General features: G+C 32.6%; 2 protein-coding genes across 2 annotated transcripts in view; one reads left to right on the top strand and one right to left on the bottom strand.

Moving 5' to 3' along the window:
* LOC118196813 (centromere/kinetochore protein zw10 homolog) overlaps positions 1-15,191 on the bottom strand; it is a 49,850-nt gene extending 34,659 nt beyond the window's left edge. The window contains exons 1-2 of the mRNA XM_035368283.2: positions 14,831-15,191; positions 2,901-3,103 (exon numbers count right to left, since the gene is read on the bottom strand). Coding sequence (XP_035224174.1) covers positions 2,901-3,103; positions 14,831-14,867 — 240 coding nt within the window. The 5' untranslated portion in view covers positions 14,868-15,191. The remainder of the gene's footprint in view (positions 1-2,900; positions 3,104-14,830) is intronic.
* Positions 15,192-15,766: 575 nt separating this feature from the next.
* Positions 15,767-21,524, top strand: part of LOC118196804 (putative polypeptide N-acetylgalactosaminyltransferase 10) — a 74,702-nt gene continuing 68,944 nt past the window's right edge. Inside the window, exon 1 of the mRNA XM_035368272.2 lies at positions 15,767-16,018. Coding sequence (XP_035224163.1) covers positions 15,836-16,018 — 183 coding nt within the window. The 5' untranslated portion in view covers positions 15,767-15,835. The remainder of the gene's footprint in view (positions 16,019-21,524) is intronic.

Below are 21,524 nucleotides of genomic sequence, written 5' to 3'. Positions count from 1 at the left end.
GAATTTACTATGCTTTCATGGTTTAGCATCCTTATTCGCTGGTTCATATCACGTGACCCCAAGTGATCTCATCTCTAAACTACACTACAAAAATATAATTCTCTTAGTAATTATCTACATTAATTTCAAGTTAAATCTTAATTTGGAGTGCAAGAATTATTTCAATTCATACAAACAGCTTACTCAGAAATTATGTAAAACAATAGTGGTTTACTTCGCTAGTGCATTCTTATTAGAATTGATGAATTTAACCCTTGACTTTTCTATATTTTCACCTTCGGGTGAGCGGTGTGATTGCATCCTAATCAACTTAATTACCGTGAATGGCCTTAGGGCATAAAACTGAACTATCTGGTAAAAATTCTATGTAATTGTATGCCAGTATTGAAAGAAATAATCAATTTGATAAGAAATTGCTGCGATTTGTTTTGAAAATGAGGCGTAAAAGGTTACTAGCGAGGATATTCTGTTAGGCATCAGTAGTACCATTATTGGCGTCTTTATCACCTGCACCGGCAAAACGGAAAAGTACCCAACAAGGAAATGCATTTCCGAGATAGCCGCTGTTGTCGAAGATTGCACAAAGCCAAATCTCCACATTTCTCTGATTTTTTAAGTGAAAACAGATCACTGTGTATTTCAGGATAAGAATAATGACCAAAAAAAAAAAAAAAAAAGAAAAACTACAGAGAGATTCGAAGAAGAATATAAATATTTTATTTTTTTAATGTATGACATAATCTTTATTTATTAATTCATATTTGTATTTTAAGTTGCTAAAGTATATTTCCTTTCCCTATGTTGATATTGTTTACCAAACTTACAATAAATATCAATAGTTTGGGAATCTTTCTATAAAAGAAAGCACGAAAACCAACAACTTACACATGCTAAGTAAATTTTACATTTTCATCTGTAAAAGATCACCATGTTGCACCAAGATTGTTGTGATAGTATGTAAGTACCTTAAAACGTAATGAAATAATAATAGGAAGCAATTTTATGATCTAAGTGGTGAAACTTTTTCCCTAAGTATGATCCCAGTGAAAATATTATCTTACTGAAGTGGCACACACCAAGGAGCTAAAAATTACAAAAACATACATTTTAAAAAAGAAAATTTATTTAACATTTAATGATATCACTTACATTTATAACTAAAATACTGTAAAATTTAGCTACATAAAAATAGTGCATAAGATATGTAAGAACAAAAAACGCCGTCCCATTAGCATGCCTACCACAGCCTTGAGCCTAGATTTAAATTTTGAATTACAGAGATGTCATGGGTGCCTCACTGAGAAGTTGGTGCTAGAGAAGAAAGGAAGGAGACACTCAGATTTATCCCAGGAAGAGGGGGAGGTTTGCATTGAGAATTGGGACAGATCTGGGCAATACTATCATCTGTAAGGTGTCCAAGGCTCTGGTAAACTACAAATACTCACTGCCCCTGCATCACAATGAATTCATTAACCTGATCAAGAAGTCCTCTAGGTCAAAAGGACTGAAAACAAAAAATACACATTATCACTGGAAAATTTCAGCATCTTCTTAATAATTATTTTTAATTCAAACAAATGGGGGGGGGTCACACAGGGTCATAACTTCTTTGTAACTGCTGAAATTTTCCATTAATAATGTTTACTTTCACTGTAATATTCAATAGTATTTATAAAAGCTTTCATTGCTTAGTCTTGTTAATATACTGGGCTTAATTTTTTTTTAAATTCTTCCTTCATATGGCTAGGACGAAACCTTACAGAGTATATAAATAGCAAATAATCATATATTCCATATTATTTAAAAGAAAACAGGATACTTTAGTATTATCTGCCCAGCACTCTTGCAAAGTTGCCAGCCCCTAGTGACTATTTTTTTGTCAACCTAACATGTAAAAAACAGCATCCATTTAAAAAAAATTAAAAGCGTGCTGAAAATTACATAAAACAGCAATGAAATAACGAAGTTAAAATACAAGAAACATCCATAATGAAACAGTAAAAATTACATAATAGAAACATCCGTAATAAAACACTTATAATTTTATAATGCAATAACAAATTCACTAAATTAAAGGTGCCACAAATATCCACAATAAAACACTTAACTTTCTATTTTCTTGGTCCATGTGCATAATAAGCTGTTTTTAAATACATGTGCATAATAAGCTGTTTTTAAAAAGACATTAGAGAATTGCAGAATTCTTAGCATTGATAGAGCAAACTGGGATTGCTCTCAAATATATACTGATTTTGTTTTAACTTAAAGGGGGGGGTAAGAGAATTGCTTTTATTCAGAAAAAACAATTTTTTTGACATTCTTTTTCCACAGCCCACTTCTCACAGATACCTGTATCAATCCACAGCTGTATTTGGAGATATATTGAGACAATAAGAACTGCAAAAATGGCAAAACTTAACAGATATATTTTCTTTAGAAAAGCAATAAAGCAAAGCTATCGTAAACAACATTCAGGTAAACCAATTTCTTACTCCCATTCAGATACTTTGCTGGCAATCTTTAGCAATATACTATCATAAAATTCAATAATTGGTTTCATGGAAATTCCAAAATGGCCACCATTATGTACTGGCACAATATGCATGCACTTATTCAAGGGTTGCGAGATAAAATACGAGTCCATGATATTCTGGGCTGCCCACCCCTACTTTGGCAATATATTACACCACCTGTTCATTCTTCTCACCATTGGGCAGATAGCATGAAAGTACTGAAAACAATCAAGAATTAGTAAACATTAATTTGGAAAATAATTATCAAAACAAAGGCTGCAGAAGGTAAATATCAAAAGGAATATTAATTTCAGTTGTTTCATAATATTTCAATATAATAAAATTATGTAAAGTACATCAATTTTTGAGAACAAAAATAAATATTACCTCTTTTTCAATATGGTTGTGTAATGCTTCATATCGACTACTAATTTTATCCAAATTTTTGATTATATCATCAAGCTTGAGATACTGTGGGATAAAGTCCTTGTACTGATTTTCCAAACTATGTTGAACTTCTTGTTTAATAGTTTCAAGTTTTGTCTTTAAATCATTAATCTTTAATTCTATGGTTTCTCTATTTAATTTTCCTGCAAGGAGAATTTTAAAAAATATTGCAGAATAATGAAACCAGGTACTATTTTCTGATTATTTGTATACTCAGGCAAAGTTGGCAACTCATTGACAACTTTGTAAACTGTTACAAAACTCTTATTTTGCAATCTTTATAGCTGATTGGTGCTGTTTTTATAGCTCCCAACCTCGATATATGAAAACCAGCAGGTTTTTGAACTGCACGGTGATGTCATTTTGAAAGACCTCCACAGTAAATTAAATTCACTTTATAATGCATTAATCATGCTATTAAGCTATTGGTACTTTTCCATTTCACCGGCGCAAGCGAATAAGTCTCCAAAAATGATACAACCCATACAAATGGAATATCCCCGCTGGATACAAATGGAATATCCCGCTATCTTTTACTGCCACATTTTCAAAACAAGTTGTGGCCATTTCTTATCAGTCACGTCTTTTTCCTAATATGTCAAAAATAGATGAAAAAATCAACAAAAATTTGGGATTTGCCCAGAACAGAAGAAGAATCTGTTAGATTCTTTCAAGTAAAAGGTGTTTTGCCTGAAATTTCTACTTGTGATAATAATAATAAACTGAAATTGTATTTTGGAGACAAAATTCAATGGTGCTGCAACCTTTCAACTTGTTGCAGTAAAAGAAGTATCTGGGAAGACACATCGTTTGAGTCATCAAAACTGAGTTCCTTGAAGTGTGCGAGGTCTATTTATGGTTGGAGCAAAGAATTAATTTCAGTTAAATAGTGTGAAAAGCAGTTAGGGTATCTAAAGTTAGGATAAAAACCGATAATCCGGAATTGCCGAAGTCTTGACGAGTCCAGATTAAAGACTTTTGACTGTATTAAAAGCGATTAAGAAAAATATTGAAAAAGGAACTGTAATATATTCCGATTTGTGGAAATCATACTGCACTGGAAAACTGGAAGAGAAAAGTTTCAAACATTTCAAAGTAAATACAATTTTGTCGATCTGGAAGCTAGAGCGCACACACAAAAAAATAGAAAGACTGAGGGGTAGCACCAAATGGCGATATGGAACACAGAGGAAGGACATGTCATCATCTGGAATGTTATCTCACAGAATTTACGTAAAGAAGGGAAGCAAAAGACCCATTTGAAAAAATGCTAAACAGTATTAAAATTTTTATGCCTCCAAAGTAAAAAATTCTTAAAACTAACATTTGTTAACAAATTGTACGGGTATACTGTGTGCTGTCGTCAATAAAGCTTGCTTGGGAAGACCTGCAGCATTATTAATATTTTTTTATGTGTATACTGTGTGTTCTCACCAATAAAGTCTGCTTGGCGAGATTTACGTTGAAATATAATTGGAAAAGTACCACCTATTTCTAAAATGATTCTGATGTAAAGTATATTAATATTTAATAGGATCTCTTAAATTTTATGTTCTTTGACTAGTTTCATTTTGTAATCTTCTTATGCTTTTATACAGAGTGTTTTAAAAATATCTGGCAAAAATACAAAGGCAGGAAGAAGGGACAGAAATAAGCAGATTTTGAAATGGAATGTGAATCTAAAAATCATCCTGTGAGGATTTTGATAGTTATGCATCGCTACACAAATACGGAGCTAGTCAATGTGTATTTATCTATGGTGCATATACATTTTATCTGTTCAGTCATAGGCTTCAGTAAATATAAAGCTAGTAATAAAAATGTACTAAAACCTGTGTGTTGTAGGAATATGCACAGGTTGGCTATTTAGCATGTATACTTGAACATACGCAAAAAAACGCAACAATTCTTACAAACCTTGAACTGTGATACAGACAATCAGAAAATATTTATAACTATTAAAGATACTGTCATTGAAATAAATATCTTTTAAATCAATAAGTACACATTATCTAGAATTGATCAAAGTAATAATATCATACATACTCAAAGAGACTAATAAAACTTCTATGTTTTTAACATTTATTATGTTTTCCAACAGCCAAGTACGTGCACATGAATATTTTTTACACATTTCCTTACATGAAAGCAGAGGCGTAGCTAAGGTTTTCAGCCCCCGGGGTGTCCTAAAGATTCTGTGCCCCTTTCTGTGTTCCAAGAATGGAACCCCCTGAATGCTGCGCCCAGGGACAGATGCCCCCTCCTGCTCCACCCTAACTACGCCACTGCATGAAAGTCCTTATTTAACTTTTCGAAGTATAATTTATGGCACATCCTTGTTTCGGAAAGTAAAATGTAGAAATAGTAGTCTTCCAGAAATCAATAAAATAACACTATTTTTAATAATTTTCATACATACACTCAAATTATAAACTTAATTCCTTTAAATATATGCAACACCATCCTATAATAAACACGTCCAACAATTAAAACATCTTCCCTAATAAGAATTTTTTTTAGCTTATATATAAAAAAAAGTTTCCTAGAGAAAAAGAAGAATGCATTCAGAAGTTACTACTGATTTTTTTAGCTTATATATAAAAAAAAGTTTCCTAGAGAAAAAGAAGAATGCATTCAGAAGTTACTACTGATTTTTTTAGCTTATATATAAAAAAAAGTTTCCTAGAGAAAAAGAAGAATGCATTCAGAAGTTAATACTGATTTCAAAGCCTTACTTATTATTAAAATAAAATGCTTCGATATTAAAAAAATTTTCATATATGCTACTGATGGGCTCTCACTAAAATTACAATTCATCTAAAAAAAAAGATGGGCGAGCTTGACAGCTGAGCAGAGTTATCGCAGACTTGCACTCTAGTGACTTGTTTCATGAGTTTGATACCAAAGAAAATCAGAAAAACATTTCTGGACTTGCACACATTTTACTTTTTATCTAATTCTGCTATTAAACCCATAACAGCGTTCTGCTCTTTCTTTCATACTTCATCTAGTTATTTCAATTTTTATTTTGAGGACGTGGAGTTCATTGTAATTATACTACAAAGACACTCCGTAAACAAAACACCTTGGTCCATGGTCCAAAGATATGCTCTGATGCAATCATATACAGTATACAGAAACTGAGCTTCTTTATTTTTTATCATCTTTCACATAGTAGGTGAAAATGTTACAGTGCTTTAAATACCAAAGAAAGATGCATCATAAACTATGGAGTACAGTGTATTTTGTTTTATTTTATTTAGCAATACACCATGCCGTGTACAATAAGCATTATTATTACCTTATTTAATGTTGGTAATAACAGAAAATAATTTATCAATTAAACTATATTTATGTCTTCTAAATAAATATTCTGTTTCAAATAGCATTTACTATTATTTACCGTACACACTTCAAATGAAATAAAAAAACAAATTTTTGAATTAAAAATGTAGTTTAAAATATTCATAATAATGAGATTTTGGTAATTTCTGATTATAACACTCCCAATGAAAAGCTACGGAAAGGTACTGATGAGGCAACGCATAATACAGTCAAAAGTCTTTCATCCGGACTCGTCGGGACTTCGGCGATTCCGGATTATCGATTTTTCCGGATTATAGATCATCAGTTTAAATCTGGTAAGATGGCATGCAGAAATTATAAAATTAAAAATATGAAACCGTAATTTATAAAATAATGAGCAATTATGATCTAAAGGGTATCAAAATTTACAAAAAAGAAGCCTAATATTTATTTGTTTACTTTATTAAACATTTCTTTCAACGCGCGGATGCGTAAAGCATACCTTACGCATAGCCGAAATTAGAAAATTGCAACCAGAAAACTATTTGATTTGTATTCGTGATATTTATAATGATAAGGAATTTGATTTAAATCATATCAAAGACGGAGTACATCGAAATTAAATACTACATTTAGTAAGGAATTATAAGCCGAATAAAATAAAAACATCTGCCCTGAAGATAACGATAGTGTTGACAGATCAACTTCCAGTTCATTGCGCGCCGCCACATTCCCCTTCCCCCCCCACGCAGAGCAGCGTGAAATTGATAAACAGATTTCGGAACGGTTAGATAAACAAAGAATATGCCTTTATCCATTTTTTGTAGCAATTCGTTTTTTGTTTGATGGACATCGAAACATACATTTGTTTTCTAGATCCTTTGGGAGCTCCAGCATCGGAAATTCTATTTGACATAATCGAAAGTTCAAGCTTACTTTTAGAAAATTGCTCTTACAGTCTGCAAAAAATAATAAGCCGAATCGAATTCGAAGATTAAAGAACAACGCAATCATCAACATTAACTGAAATAGATAATTTTAGCTTATATCGTCTGTTATATATTAAACGCGCACGCGAAAACGTATTCTGCACTTGCGCAGACGCATATGCGCAGTCGTAAATGTCTTGCGCGCACGAGTAAAACGCCTATGCGCAGAAAGATTTTAGCTTTGAGGTCCGGATTATAGATCATTCCGGATTATGGGTGTCCGAATTAACGACTTTTGACTGTATTACCAAAAAGTATTTATGTGGCAATCCATGATATCGGCAAAACAATATTGCTACCAAATGTCCAGCTGAGGTAAGATAGCTTTCCCACAACGTGGGTCTAGGGTTGCCAGAGAATGGCAAGGAAAGACCGAGTTACCATATTCGGCACGAAATCACCCATTTAGCAACAAAAATGGTTATATGCAGTAGACTGATGGAGAGGCTTCTGGAATGAATTCTTACCAGTTTGTCCCAGAATGTTCTCAAAGGCAGCTCCAAAAAACTACATAAACCCTGACTGTACACGGAGTGGCAATATACCATAGTGTATCGTCAAGTGCGTTCAGCTCCGACAGTGATCAACCGAGTTGGGAGCTGTACTCTAGTGCTTTGTTGTGAAGCCATCTTCACTGTTATAGCCTGAGGCTGTGTTGCTGATTGTTTCAGTGCGCTTGGCGTAGTTTTTTGACGACTGTAAACATATTTTTGGAGCTGCCCCGAGTAATACTTCCTAATAGATTGTGTTCTCATTCACCATTAAGTGTTGTTGTTAATCACTCCAAATCCACAAACCCATACAGAAATGCAACAACCGGTGTCAGAAGTGGGAGTTGCAAGTGAATACCAGGAATGCCAGTGACCTGCCAACAGGAAAAACCATGGTGAAGAAAATGAAATTGACAGATTTCTTAGCAGCGGACTAGAAGAGATAAAAGACGGATATAATGAGATAAAAGCTGGATATCATAAGATAAAGACCAGATATGAAGAGATGAGAGGCGAGATGAGAGCCGGACGAGAAGAGATGAAAGCCAGACAAGAAATAAAAGTCGGCCAAGAAAAGCTGTTAGAGCAACTCCAACAGATATAAGTGGAGCTTATAGAAAAAATTGGAGCTAAAAAAAGAAGATGTGGAAATGACAGAAGTGAAGCCAAAAAAGAAGATGTGGAAATGACAGAAGTGGCATTTGAAGAATCAAAGGATGAAGAAATTAAGGAAGTAGCTGGTGAAGTGTCTGAGAAATATCCTAAAATGATAGATGAAATATCTAACGGGATTAAAGAAAAAGAACGGAAAACATGAAGAAATAAAAAATGGGAAAGAAATCTGATTCTCAAGTGCCTGAAGTAGAAGTGGAAGAAAGTGAAAATGTGACTGTTAAGTTCGTAGAAACTGATAGTGAAGTCACATAATGATAGTGACAGTCACAGTTTGCGAGTATTGAATCATCTGAAAATTCACATGATGCTGACATGAAAGAAGCTGACGTACAGCATACACAGAGTGCTCCAATATTGCAAGAAAATTCACCCGCTTCACAAACTATGTGTGTGTCTCCTAATACAAGTTGCACATACACCAACTTAATTCTAAACTAGGATGCTTCAGTTTGCAAAGAATCAGGTTCAATTTATGACTCTGATGCAGAATTCAGAACTAGTTCTCAGAAAACAGAGGAAAATGAGCATGTACCAGCTGCTGAAAATACCAAGATGAACTGTATAGATGATGTGAATAAACTACAGACAAGTGAATGAACTGTTTCAGATCTTCCTGTAGATGAAAAGTCTGAAAGGACTGAATCTTCAGACTGTGATATGCACAATAGAAGTGCATCTCAGAACTGCAGTAAAAGAGTATTTGACCCGGTATAACTTAGTGAAAAGCCTCAGACTGAAATTCATTCTGAGCTTTAATTTATAAAATTTAAAATTGTTATGGTTAGTCTGAGTATATAACTTGTAAATAGTGTAAATATTTGTTTCTGTATTTATCTTATTTGTTTGTTTTATTATGTTTTGCTTGTATCGAATTTGACCAAGGATTGTACTGCCCAGGACGTGCAGTCCTTGAGAGGGGGCAGTGTTACAAACTGTCCATCCGCCGTATGATAGCTTCCCCGCAAGACAAGTTTAGGGTTTCCAGAAAATGGCAAGGGAAGGCAGGGTTGCCATATTTGGCCCGAAAGCGTCCATTTGGCAACAATATTAGAGATATGCCTTAGACGGATGGAGAAGCTTCTGGAATGAAGTCTTACAGATTTGGCCCAAAATATTTTCAAAGGCAGCCCGAAAGCTATATTAACCCTGCCTGTAGGTGGAGTAGCACTATATCATAGTGCCTTGTTGAGTGTGTTCAGCTCCAACAGGGATCGACCAAGTCTGGAGCTGTACTCTAGTGCTTTGCCGTGAAGCTGTCTTCACCCTTACAGGTTGATAGCCTGAAGGCTGTATTGCTGATTGTTTCAGCATGTTTGGCATAGTTTTTTTATGACTATAAACATGTTTTTGGAGCTGCCCTGAGTAATACTTTCTAATAAATAGTGTTTTCATTCTTCATCAAGTGTTGTCATTAATCACTCCAAATCCACGAACCCTTAAGAACACAACATGTAGCAAACCAGGTTAATTTTCTGATTATAACAGTCCACTGAAAAGCCATGAAAAAGTACTGATGAGGCAACACATAACGTCACCAAAAAGTAATTATGTGGCAATACAAGTTATAACTAAAAAAATATGTAGCAAATTTTGTATGTGCATAGCATCCTCTCAAGGGATGGCTTTTAATATTAATATTCACTAGTGCAGCTGCAGATTATGATCCCTCATATGGTAATTTTGCCATTTTATCATAGCAATGGACCACATACAACATTTTTTGTCATTTTCAGTGATAACTCAGACTTCAGTTTTCTGCATTATACAGCATACTGTAACTTTCTTAAAGGTATCATATGCCATGATAATATTTTGCTGGCAACTTTATTTATTTATAAATATAACTTAAATAAACTGCAACTGTAGGATTTTTCTCTCTCAGTCATGTATCCTCCATTTTTTACTGCTATTTGATATTTTTAAAATGCCTTATTTTAAAACAATGAAAATAAATTCTCTCATTTATTTTCACAACAAGAGTTTCAATTGTTATCGGGTAATTGTGATCATGGTCAGTGTATATAGCCAAGTTTGTGTAATTCCCTGATATTTATTCTAGCTGAATGAAATCACTGTGTAGATGGAGAAAACCATGGGGGAAAAAATTACAGAAGGATTTTTTTTAAATAGATAAGCATTTATATTTTTTGATAAATCATGTAATTCTTGTTTAATAATTAAAAGTTGTGTTTTAAACTGTTCACATTTTCTTTTGATATGTTCAACATATGCCAATTTACAATAAAAATTGATGGCTCTACAATCATTTAAAAAAAAATAGTTGCCAAGATCACCAACCTGCAGCTGACAAGTAACTTCTACACTTCTAAAAGAATTCATTCTTACATATCGACTGAATTTGAGAAAGACAACCAGCAATATAATTATATAATTAGTAACTTTTAGCTATGTTTCAAATGTAAAGCCTTTACATATTTACATACTGATTTTCAAACATTTTTATTTAACATTAATCACTTTAAATTCAAGTTCTTTAATCACTTTAAATCCAAGGTTTTTTTTTTTTTTTTTTTAATTATCATTATATTACATATGGATAGATTGCACCATCAATTTCAAAATCAATCTAGTTTTTATAACATTAAAAAAACACTTATTTACTTTTGGTACCATTTCAGCATTAAATTTATTACTTAACATCAGCTACCTAGAGCGCAAATTATAAAGTCAGTATAAACACCACAGTTACATGCAGTTAGTCATTTAAAGTAAGCTGCTTAAAAATGAAGCCAGCTTTATAAATTACATGATGCTGAACCAATATCTATCATGTTCGTCATCACTATTCAATTAAACAAACTGACAAAAACAATTACACTGAATTAACTATTGTATTCTAGGCAAAATGGCGACAAACTGGGAATGTGCAGAATCCCCCACTGCTCCGTGCATTTCTCAAAATCGCCAACTTGAAAATAACAAGTCAAAAAATTGCACAAACTCGGTATCCATGTACACATCGACCTATTTTCACTTAAAAAAACATCCCAGAATTGCACAAACTTGGCATTGCACACTCCCTTGACTTTGTGCATGTACACATCGATACGCGTCATATACGTGGGTGCGCCAAAGTTGTGGGCTCTGCTAGGATCCAACCGTATTCTATACAGTCAAAAGTCGTTAATCCGGACTCGTCGGGAATTCGCCGATTCCGGATTATCGATTTTTCCCGATTATATAGATCATCAGTTTAAATCTGGTAAGATGGCATGCAGAAATTATAAAATTAAAAATATGAAACTGTAATTTATGAAATAAAGATCAATTATGATCTAAAGGATATCAAAATTTACAAAAAAAAAGCTTAATATTTATTTGTTTACTTTATTAAACATTTCTTTCAATGCAAGTTGTTGTTTAAGTTGGTTCGTTTTTTACATGACAATACATTCTCTTTAATTCTATAAACAGACATAATTTCTTGTTCAGTTACAAAGTTCCGCTGTTCAGGTCCCATAATTGCTGTGTCTACCAACTAATTTGTCAATCGAAATTTTTTCGTTTTCAATAACCTCTGTCACTTTCTTCGCTATCGGAAGCGAATTATAATGACGAGGAATTTGATTTAAATCATATCAAAGACGGAGTACATCAAGATGAAATACTACATTTAGTAAGGAATTATAAGCCAAATAAAATAAAAACATCTGCCCTGAAGATAAGGATAGTGCTGACAGATCAACTTCCAATTGATAGCGCGCCCGCCGCGGCATTAGATAAACAAAGGATATGCCTTTATCCATTTTTTGCAGCAATTCCACTTTTTGTTTAATGAACTTCAAAATATACTTTCGCTTTGTAAATCCTTTACATATTAGTAAATATATATCAGAAAGTCTATTTGATGTAATCGAAAGTTCAAGCTTACTTTTATAAAACTGCTCTAACAGTTTGCAAAAAATAATAAGCCGGATCCAATTCAAAGATTAAGGAACAACGCAATCTGAAACATTAACTGAAATAGATAATTAGATAATTTTAGCTTAGCTTAAACCGTCCATTATACATTAAACGTGCACTCGTAAACGTATTTTGCGCACGCGCACAAACATATTCGCAGCCGTAAAGGTCTTACGTGTCAACGCGATGCATGCGCAGAATGTTTGTAGCTTTGAGGTCCAGATTATAGATCATTCCGGATTATGGGTGACCGAATTAACGACTTTTGACTGTAATAATAATTTTACAGTTAAAATAAGAACCGGAAATATAACTCTGTTTTATATTGATCATAATGTAGTTCAGTATGTAAGCAGAATCAGACAATTTGATTAACATCATACTGCACATTTGATGGGCACAGTTGGGTTGAAGTGCAGTCATTTTAGAAATATTATTATAATTATCAGTGCCATTGTTCGTTTATGTTCCAATGTGTTGACAATTTTCAGAAGCCATTTAGGAAAAGTGCTTGGAAGAAGGCAATTCATTACACATTAAAATAGCATCAAGCAGTTCTAACAATTGTCACATTAATTTCAGCAAAAGTTACCTTTAGATATAAGATTAACCTACACTTATTTTAATCCCCTTTTTTATTTTCACATTTCATAAAGAAAGCAGCATAAGAAAAGTTGCACAAGGCATCATCATACATGAAAAATGTCTACAAAACCATTAAATACATATTTGTAGTGAAACTGAATAAAATGGATACTTTTAGAGGCCACGGCAAGCACTTTGGTGATACTTAAAATTTATTTGGTGAAAAATAGAAATGCACCATGGCAACCTTCAAAAATGGAAAAACTGCAACGTATTGGGGAAAATACTATTATTTATATTTATACTGCCCATAATTCGGCAGCTGCTGTTATTATAAAATAAAATATTGATACTGTCTGATTTCCAGCCAGATTGAACTGTTTATTGCAATATCTAAGGAATGTTAATTCTTCAGCCCAACAATATACAAAGCAATAAGAAAAGAAATAATGAAATCATAAAACAAATTAATGGCAAGAAGATCCTCTGTTGATTTTTACTTGCATCTTTAAATACCTTACCTCCTACTAAACTGGTTGCCATTTTCGCATTTTCATTCAGTATGAAAAATTCTGTGCTCATCAGAAGAGGAGGAGACATTGGTTCTTTTTCATTTGATGGTTGGTTAAATAGGGCTAACATTTTAGAACAGCAAAAATAAAGAAAAATAGGAGAGATTAAATGAAACTGTGCTATTTACTTTCCACTTAGCGGAAAATCAAAAATGGTCAACATTTTAGATGAAAAGTAATGAAGCAATCATATAACATGGCCTAAAGAGAGTGTGAAAAACTATCTTGCATGTTATAAGTAAAAAAAAAATAATAATAATTTCTTTTCCAACTGACTATAAATTAAAAATAGTAAACATTTCAGAGAAAGAAAAATACTGAATCGATAACATCATATGGACAACTTCATACGCAAAAGTCTGAAAACTAAACCTGTTGCAACTTAAAAATCTGCCAATTACGTCTGCTAGTTCTGATGAGTAATTCTCCAGTCTTGATTACTCAACAAGCTGGTCGCTTTAACAAGGAAGTACCATCAAATGCTTTAAAATAAAAGTTAACATATATGCAATAAAGCCTCTTAGTAACCTTTATAAACAGGCTATATCAATAAGACATGTATGGATTAAGCATAAAAAAATTGAGCAATCATCTTATTTAGATGCCAGGTTGGTTTGGTTTATGTGATTGCGGCAAAACCTTGAGGGCTATCTGCCTAAGGGAAGGAATGCCTTCATGGAGGACTTTCTAAGGGAAACTGGCTTGCATATACTTTATAGATGGGGAAAACCACAAAAACGCACATGCAGCCACCTCATTTGTGGGAATCAAACCTCATTGAACTACCAGTGTTCAGCAACTTTACTGCTCGGACACTGGCGGGCGGTAAATTACAAATCAGAGAATTGCACACTCCCTTGACTTTGCCCATGTACACATTGATCTATTTTTACTTAAAATGTCAAAAGAAATTCACAAAAATCCAGCACCAAATAAGTGGGCAATTCTGCATTTCACTCGAATGCAGTTCAATGCACGATATAGCATATATATTACTGCATGTATAACAATTAACTTATGAGTTACATACTGAAATACTAATACATGAAAGTTTCTACAATTACTTAGCCGCACACTTAAAATAAACGCAATCAATCCTATTTTAATTTATTCATGTTGTAAATAAGATCTAAAAGCAATCTTAAATTACAAACAGAAGTACGAAACTTGATTAATCATATTATTTCATAACAAAATACACGAATTCAAAAAAATTACGGGATTTTTAAATCTTTGTTTTGTTTCCTCTTTTTAATGCAAATTAAAATTTTCTATTATATTCACACAAAACTTAGCCACTGCTGGGCTCACAGAAAAATTATATTCACCTGCAGACTGCAACAGTTCTGTGACAACAGATGTCATATTTTATTCGAATAAAAAAAAGTTCCATATACAAAAATACATAACTTGAGACGTTGTAAATATCGTAAACAATTTTGGTTACTATGCTTGTTTACTTATACAACAATAAACATTGGGACGGTGTGTTATTTGTTTTTAACCTTTCTTTGAAATTATAAAAAAAAACTTTTTATGATACCCTATTGCACTCTATTTTTTTCTTTTACACTATTTCACGATCAAACAGCTTCAGTGTTACCATACACACAACTCTTTGGATTTTCCCACGGAGTATAACACTTGGTTTTCCTTTTCACGGAGACACAAATTGGAAATGGGCATTTCAGTATGCTGCCACCGGAAGTTCATTTTCCAGCCAAATCAATTTCTTTGGAAAAAGAAGATCCAACTTTGAGAATAATTAGCTTGTGTTAACTTTATGATGAAAGAAGATTCTTCTCTCACAAATAACTGACGCAATCGCTTTAAGTAATGTCCTAGTAAGTAGACTAGTGATCTCTGAACTCAATTTCGTCAAAGTGTATTCTTGGGCAAAAAATATGAAGAGGAAAGCCGCTCCTGCAAATTTTATTCAGATAGTTCCCTCTTTATTAATGAAAAGTGTTTCGTTTTTTTTTAAATTTTAACCTAATAATGGATTATCCGTCGCGCTCTTCAAAAAGAAGGTCTCACAGTATCTTCAAATTAGTACGCGATGATTACATTATAATTTAGAGCTTGTATTTGAATTTGACATAACTTGTCCTTTCTTTCAAACATGGTTATAATTTTTAGACTTGCGTACTTAAAGAACGTTGTCGAACAAAAGAGCACTTTTAAAATGATAACAAAACCAAACAGAGATTCTTTGGCAAAACGTCACGAAAGAAGAAGAGAACCGCAATGCTTTCGTCGATTTTCTCTACGGGAATTTAAAGAGCGAAATGTGTTTAAACTTGTTGCACCTGTTAACTGTTCGGTGAGAAAATATGTTGAGAAGAAATGCGCGTAAACTTTTAAAATATTTTCTTGTAGCGGCAATCCTGCTTGCAGCTTGTGTAGTATTTTTCAGATCTTTTAGTTCAGTAACTGATATTGATGTGAATAACGTGAAAAGTCGGGAGAAGTATTCAGGATTACCTAAAGCTCCGAATAATCACAAAACATCATCGGTATGGTTAAAATATAATTTCTAGTATACTGTGTTCACCTATTATTAATCTTTATTATACGATTTATTACGGGTAAATCTGACACACGTTTTCAGTTGTGATCTAGTACACATCTATTTTCTTTGATAGATTAATATAGGTAAAATTTCACATAATATTAAAAGGGTTATGCAAGCCAGTTCTTACTGATTACAAGTGCGGTTTAGAAAAATCGTATTTTTTAATATTTTATTCTTTCGTTGTGTTATCAGAGAAGTTATGTTCATACATTTTTCTAAATAAAAATTGTTCATTAAAAATAAGTACGAAGTGGATAAAAGTTAACTTGCCTTTATTCCCTTAGCAACAGATAAATATGTTTGTTAGTTACTGAGTGATTCTCATTATTAGGCATTTCAAAAGTAGGATAAATCTATTATTTTTCATAATTTGATAAATCTTATAATATATATTGTTAGTGTGTTATTTTGTAATTTATTTCCTGCAAGTTGCCCAGAAGCTTCTTTTTAATATTTGCTAAAGAGAATTCGAATCTTTGACTTAAAATTTTAGAAAATATAAATTCATCAAAAGTATTTTTCAGAACAGTTTTAAACGATTATAAAGAATTGTATGTCAATTTTCTTTTGTAGGCAGATTTCATCTAAAATCATCGTTATATTGAAAGATTGAATTTAGCTTGATTTTAAATGAGGTGGATGTACATATGTTCTGCATACTAAATTTTCTAATTTGTTTTAAATAAAGTAATCTTTCATATCCTCAAAAGAATAAGGTCATACTGGATGTTTACATTTACAGTGTAGTAAATCTATCTTTTATATTTCTTCCAGTGATCAAAATGATTACTGTATAATAATTTCAAAGCAAAATTAAGAAAATTGTTTATGATGCATTTTTCATGAAATATCCTCTCATGTATTTTTAAAGTATGAAATTTTGTGTTAAAAAAATTGAACAAAATTAACTCATGAGAAATAACTTCGAAGTGCAGTAATTCCCTCATGATATTAAATATTGGAGAAAAGTACAAAACAGTTTATTTATTCATAAATAATCATCTCAAATGTCTAATTTATGCATTGTTGTTTGATAAATATAGGTTAGTAAATTAAGCTAGTTCTTTTAAGAATTTTTCTTGGATCAATTTTGTATGAGCTCTTGAGTGGAGCACTAAAGTGGCTGAACATTGATAACTTGCTTGGGTTCGAATCCCAGCAAACATGTTGGATTCATGGCTGTTTTATGGTTTTCACAAAATGTAATGGGAATACAAGCCAGCTTGCCTTAGAAAGCCCTTCATGAAGGCATCCCTCACCTTATACAGATAGCTGTCATGTGTTGTGGCATAATCCAGTAAGCGAATCAAATCAAGTCTCAGAGAGTTGGCTGATTACATGCGGAATTTTCTGTCATGAATGTAACTGTGAGAAATTTTGTCTTAAAAAGGTTTCCATGAATGAATCTATCCCTTTAAGCAGATAGCATTTGCGTGCTTTGTCATAATCCAAACTTAATTTTTATGCATTGTTTAAGTAAGTTGGAGTACACCTTATTATAGAGAAAACAACATACCTTTTTTAAAGAAAAAAAATTGGCTAATCTTTGGAATATGGTAACAGGTAGTTTGGCGACATTTTGGTAAGGCGATAAAGGTTATTAGCTAGGACTTTAGCAGTGTACATGGATAAAGTCAAGAGTGTGCGCAATGCCATTTTTGTGCAATTCTGGGATGTTTTTTTAAGTGAAAATTGGTCGACGTATACATGGATACCGTGTATGTGCAATTCTTAAAAATGCGGCAAGCAGTTTGCGATTCTGCACTTTCTCCCAATTTCGCACCTGATCTTCATCATGATTAAGCACTTTAATTCTATAAAAGTTCTAGCATAAGCGTAATTCAGCTAGCAGATTGTTGGAAAAAAAAGTTGGGTAAAAAAAAGAAAGCCTTTACTTTGTGAAAACAAAATGGCGTCCAAACAAAAACTAGCAGGTTGCTGTAGCAGAGTTGGTCGCCAAAATTTTCGCCAAAAAATTGCAAAGTTACCATGATCCAAAGATTAACCAAAAAATTATCATTTAACTTATCTGAATTACTTTTATCTCTTAAAAAATATAAGAGTTTCAGTAAAATAAAACTGGTTGAAATTATTATCGAGAAAACAACATACCTTTTTTAAAGAAAAAAAAAATATCATTCAACTTATCTGAATTACTTTTATCTCTTGAAAAATGTAAGAGTTTCAGTAAATTAAAACTGGTTAAAATTTTATGCTAAGTAACTAATGTGTTGATTCAATTTAGGAGTTACCCGAGCCTTAGTGATATTTAAATACTTTTTGGAAGATGTCATCCTAAAAGAGTGTCTAAGGATAAATTGGTTTTATTTAATTAACAGTGGATGAAAATCACAAAATCTATTATGCAGGCAATTGTCCCTTATTTATCTCCTCATTAACCAGACAAAATTGCATACATAATAGAAGAACTTTGAACGAAGTTAACAGTGCTTAATGGTTTTACGCACTCCAATAAAAAGGCCAAAATAGCATTGTATAATACGTAAGGCTGCAGTATAAAATGCAGCATAAACAATAAAAGTAATTTTATCTACTTTGTAAAAGGGCTTTTAAAAACGTTAAATAAGTAAATATATATGCATATGCAGCAAATGTTATTAGCCAAATCAAAAGATTTTTGTCCATTGTAACAATAGAATGCTTGTTGCTTACTCGATTTTGACAATGCAGTCTAGGGCTAATTGCCTTAAAATAGGGATGCCTCCTTAAAGGGAACCACCAAAAGTGTTAAGATCACTGAACCTTGGCAGTTGAACCTGCGTTAAAATTCCGACGAGGACTTTTGAGAGAAAGTGATTTATAATCACGTCACACATGGGGAGGGAGCCTATGAAGTCTGTTCATTTGCTTGTATTAGAATCTAGATACTTGTTATCTAACAAGATTTTCAATGATCTTATCTGCATAACTGGGTGTTACGATGTAACTAAAAACAATATTTACTGGCTTGAAGGAAGAAGCATAAACATCAATTGGATTATTTGATTAAGGCAAAGTAGAATATGGGTTTTTTGCTAAAGAGAGTGATACTTTTGTAGAGGACTGAGAATAACTGCCTCCGGTTCATATTTTTAATGAAAAAAACCAGGAAAAGGACTATATAGCTACCTTATGTTTTTACAATTTGCTGGCACCTGAACCGAGGTCTGGGCGAAAACATGAAAAATTCAGTGTTATGCATTTCTGGTTGGAGTAGATTTAAAGGTTCCCCTTAGATTATCGTTATTCTTTCATTTATAACGTGAATAGTTGAATGCTACGGAAACCCTATTATGACATAATTGGTTGCATGATTACTGTGAATTTGAGTAATGGGAAAAGATTTGGAAAGGCTTGTTTGTGTGTCAGATTTTGGATAAGAAGTCCATTGTTATTTTGTGTTTTACACAGTAAAATGGCTGAATGTGGTTAGATTAACTTGAAGTTTCTATACAGTTTGGAATGAAAGGGAGAAAAGCATTCATTAACTGGTGTGTAAATGAAGGTTTACTTAGTAGCCATTACAAGTGTCCTGTTTGTAGGAAGGAAATGCGTGTGGTTGAACATCAGAGGATACCGGCACTACAGAGGATATTTTTTAGTCTTATTTTTGCAAATTTATGTGGCAATGCCAGTATACAGATTCTAGTTCAGATAATTTTAGGAAATTTATGGATGCTGTTAAGGAATTTTGTTTGACTGAAGACACAGAAATTTGTAAATAATTACCTTATTTATAAATTTCCTATGTGTAGTGTGGATATTTTCTTTGTGTAGTGCTAGGATGAATTTCCTTTCTGGTGTTATTTCATTTTTTGATTTAAAATGAAGTGTATTTAGATTATATATTTTTTGTTGATTGCTCCTTTGACTTTTTAAGTGAACATAAATCGATGTGTATGTGCACAAAGTCAAGGGAGTGTGCAATGTCTAGTTTGTGCAATTCTCTGATTTTTTGGGGGGTAAAAGAATAGTTTAGGGTACCCCTTGCCGACTTTTGGCGGTACATGGATACCGATTTTGTGCTTTTCTTTGACTCGTTATTTTGGCTTGCGAAGCGGTGATTTTTGGAGCAAAAATACACCTCGAGTCAGCTGACCACTACAACTTGAAATCATGCTAAGAAGGCAGGACAAATACCGTATAGATATTCACAGAATGTCATAAAACTTCGGCAGGAGAACACTAGAACAAAAAGGGAAGAAGAAAAGCAATGGAAAAAGTCTTACTGGTAAAAAAATATTACGGATACACCCCTTAGAATAATTAGAACTATCTCTATGGTCCCTTATTCTTCAATGTTCAACAGTATAATTTATTTAATATGAAAGATGAACAGCGTAAGATATAAAAATTAATAAAAAAAAACATTTTTAAATATTTGTTTACTTGTATAGAACAACTGTATTAATGAATTTGTAGAGACATTAGGTTAATTGAAAATGCCGGAGAGATGAAAAATGAGCAAATGCCTTCACTGGAAATCAAACCACGGACCTCTGGAATACCGGCCCAGCGTGCAGGACCACTACACCACGAAGGCACGCTAGGAAGGCGGGAGAAATACTTTATAAATTTATAGTGTAATTGTATTTTTTTCTTTTTATCTTTTAGGTAAGTCAATGATTTTTTAAAGACATTCTACTTCAACAGTAGTGATATTTTTAACCCTTAGAATAATTCGTAAAATAGCTTCAAATTCCCCCCCCCCCTGCCAGTAATTTAGTGTGTTTCACATATTTTATGCTCTTTCCTCCTTTTTATTTTGTTCTGCAAGTACTGTATTCTTTTACAATCCAGCAAAGATTAAGTGCATCAGCAATATTTTGTTAATAAGCACTGCTTGTTTCATGTCTCCGAGTTCCATCGCATTTGTGGTTTTTCATACTTTATGTTTTGAAAATGTGTATGTTAGAGCATTTCAGGCTGTCTTTATGATGATTGTGAAATTCATTCAATTAATAATATTATGAATATAACATTTAGCAATCATACGTATAATTTGCAATTCTGTTTTTCCAAGGCATCACAAAGTCCTTAAGATTTTGCAAGAGAATATATGATTTAGTACTTTACAGCTTAGTCACACTTGATCAAACAAATTATAGGCTTGTAAACAGTCGTTCAGGAGTAATTTAGTCAGGTAGTTTTTTTAAATATTAACATGCAAAATGTAGTACTGATGTTAAATAATGCATAAATTTTAGACTTGATTTTATTTTAATTATGTAAGTACCAATATTCTACTACCGAAATACCAATATTCAACGATTTTTACCTCTCGGTTGCTAGTGGTCGAAGGTCATCAAAGTTATCGATCTATGTTTTATCACATGATTATTCATACTCAGATTTTTGGAAACTAGGGATAAATTAAAAGTTGGAATTTTGCATAATTAATTTAAATAATTAAATTTATTTAATTTTTCATTTTGATACGTTTTAGG

This window comes from Stegodyphus dumicola, chromosome 3 (assembly GCF_044657685.1).
Source record: "Stegodyphus dumicola isolate Sdum_Otavi_A_Nest chromosome 3, ASM4465768v1".
NCBI classification, from domain to species: Eukaryota; Metazoa; Arthropoda; class Arachnida; order Araneae; family Eresidae; genus Stegodyphus; species Stegodyphus dumicola.
This window is presented reverse-complemented; position numbering and strand designations above follow the sequence as displayed.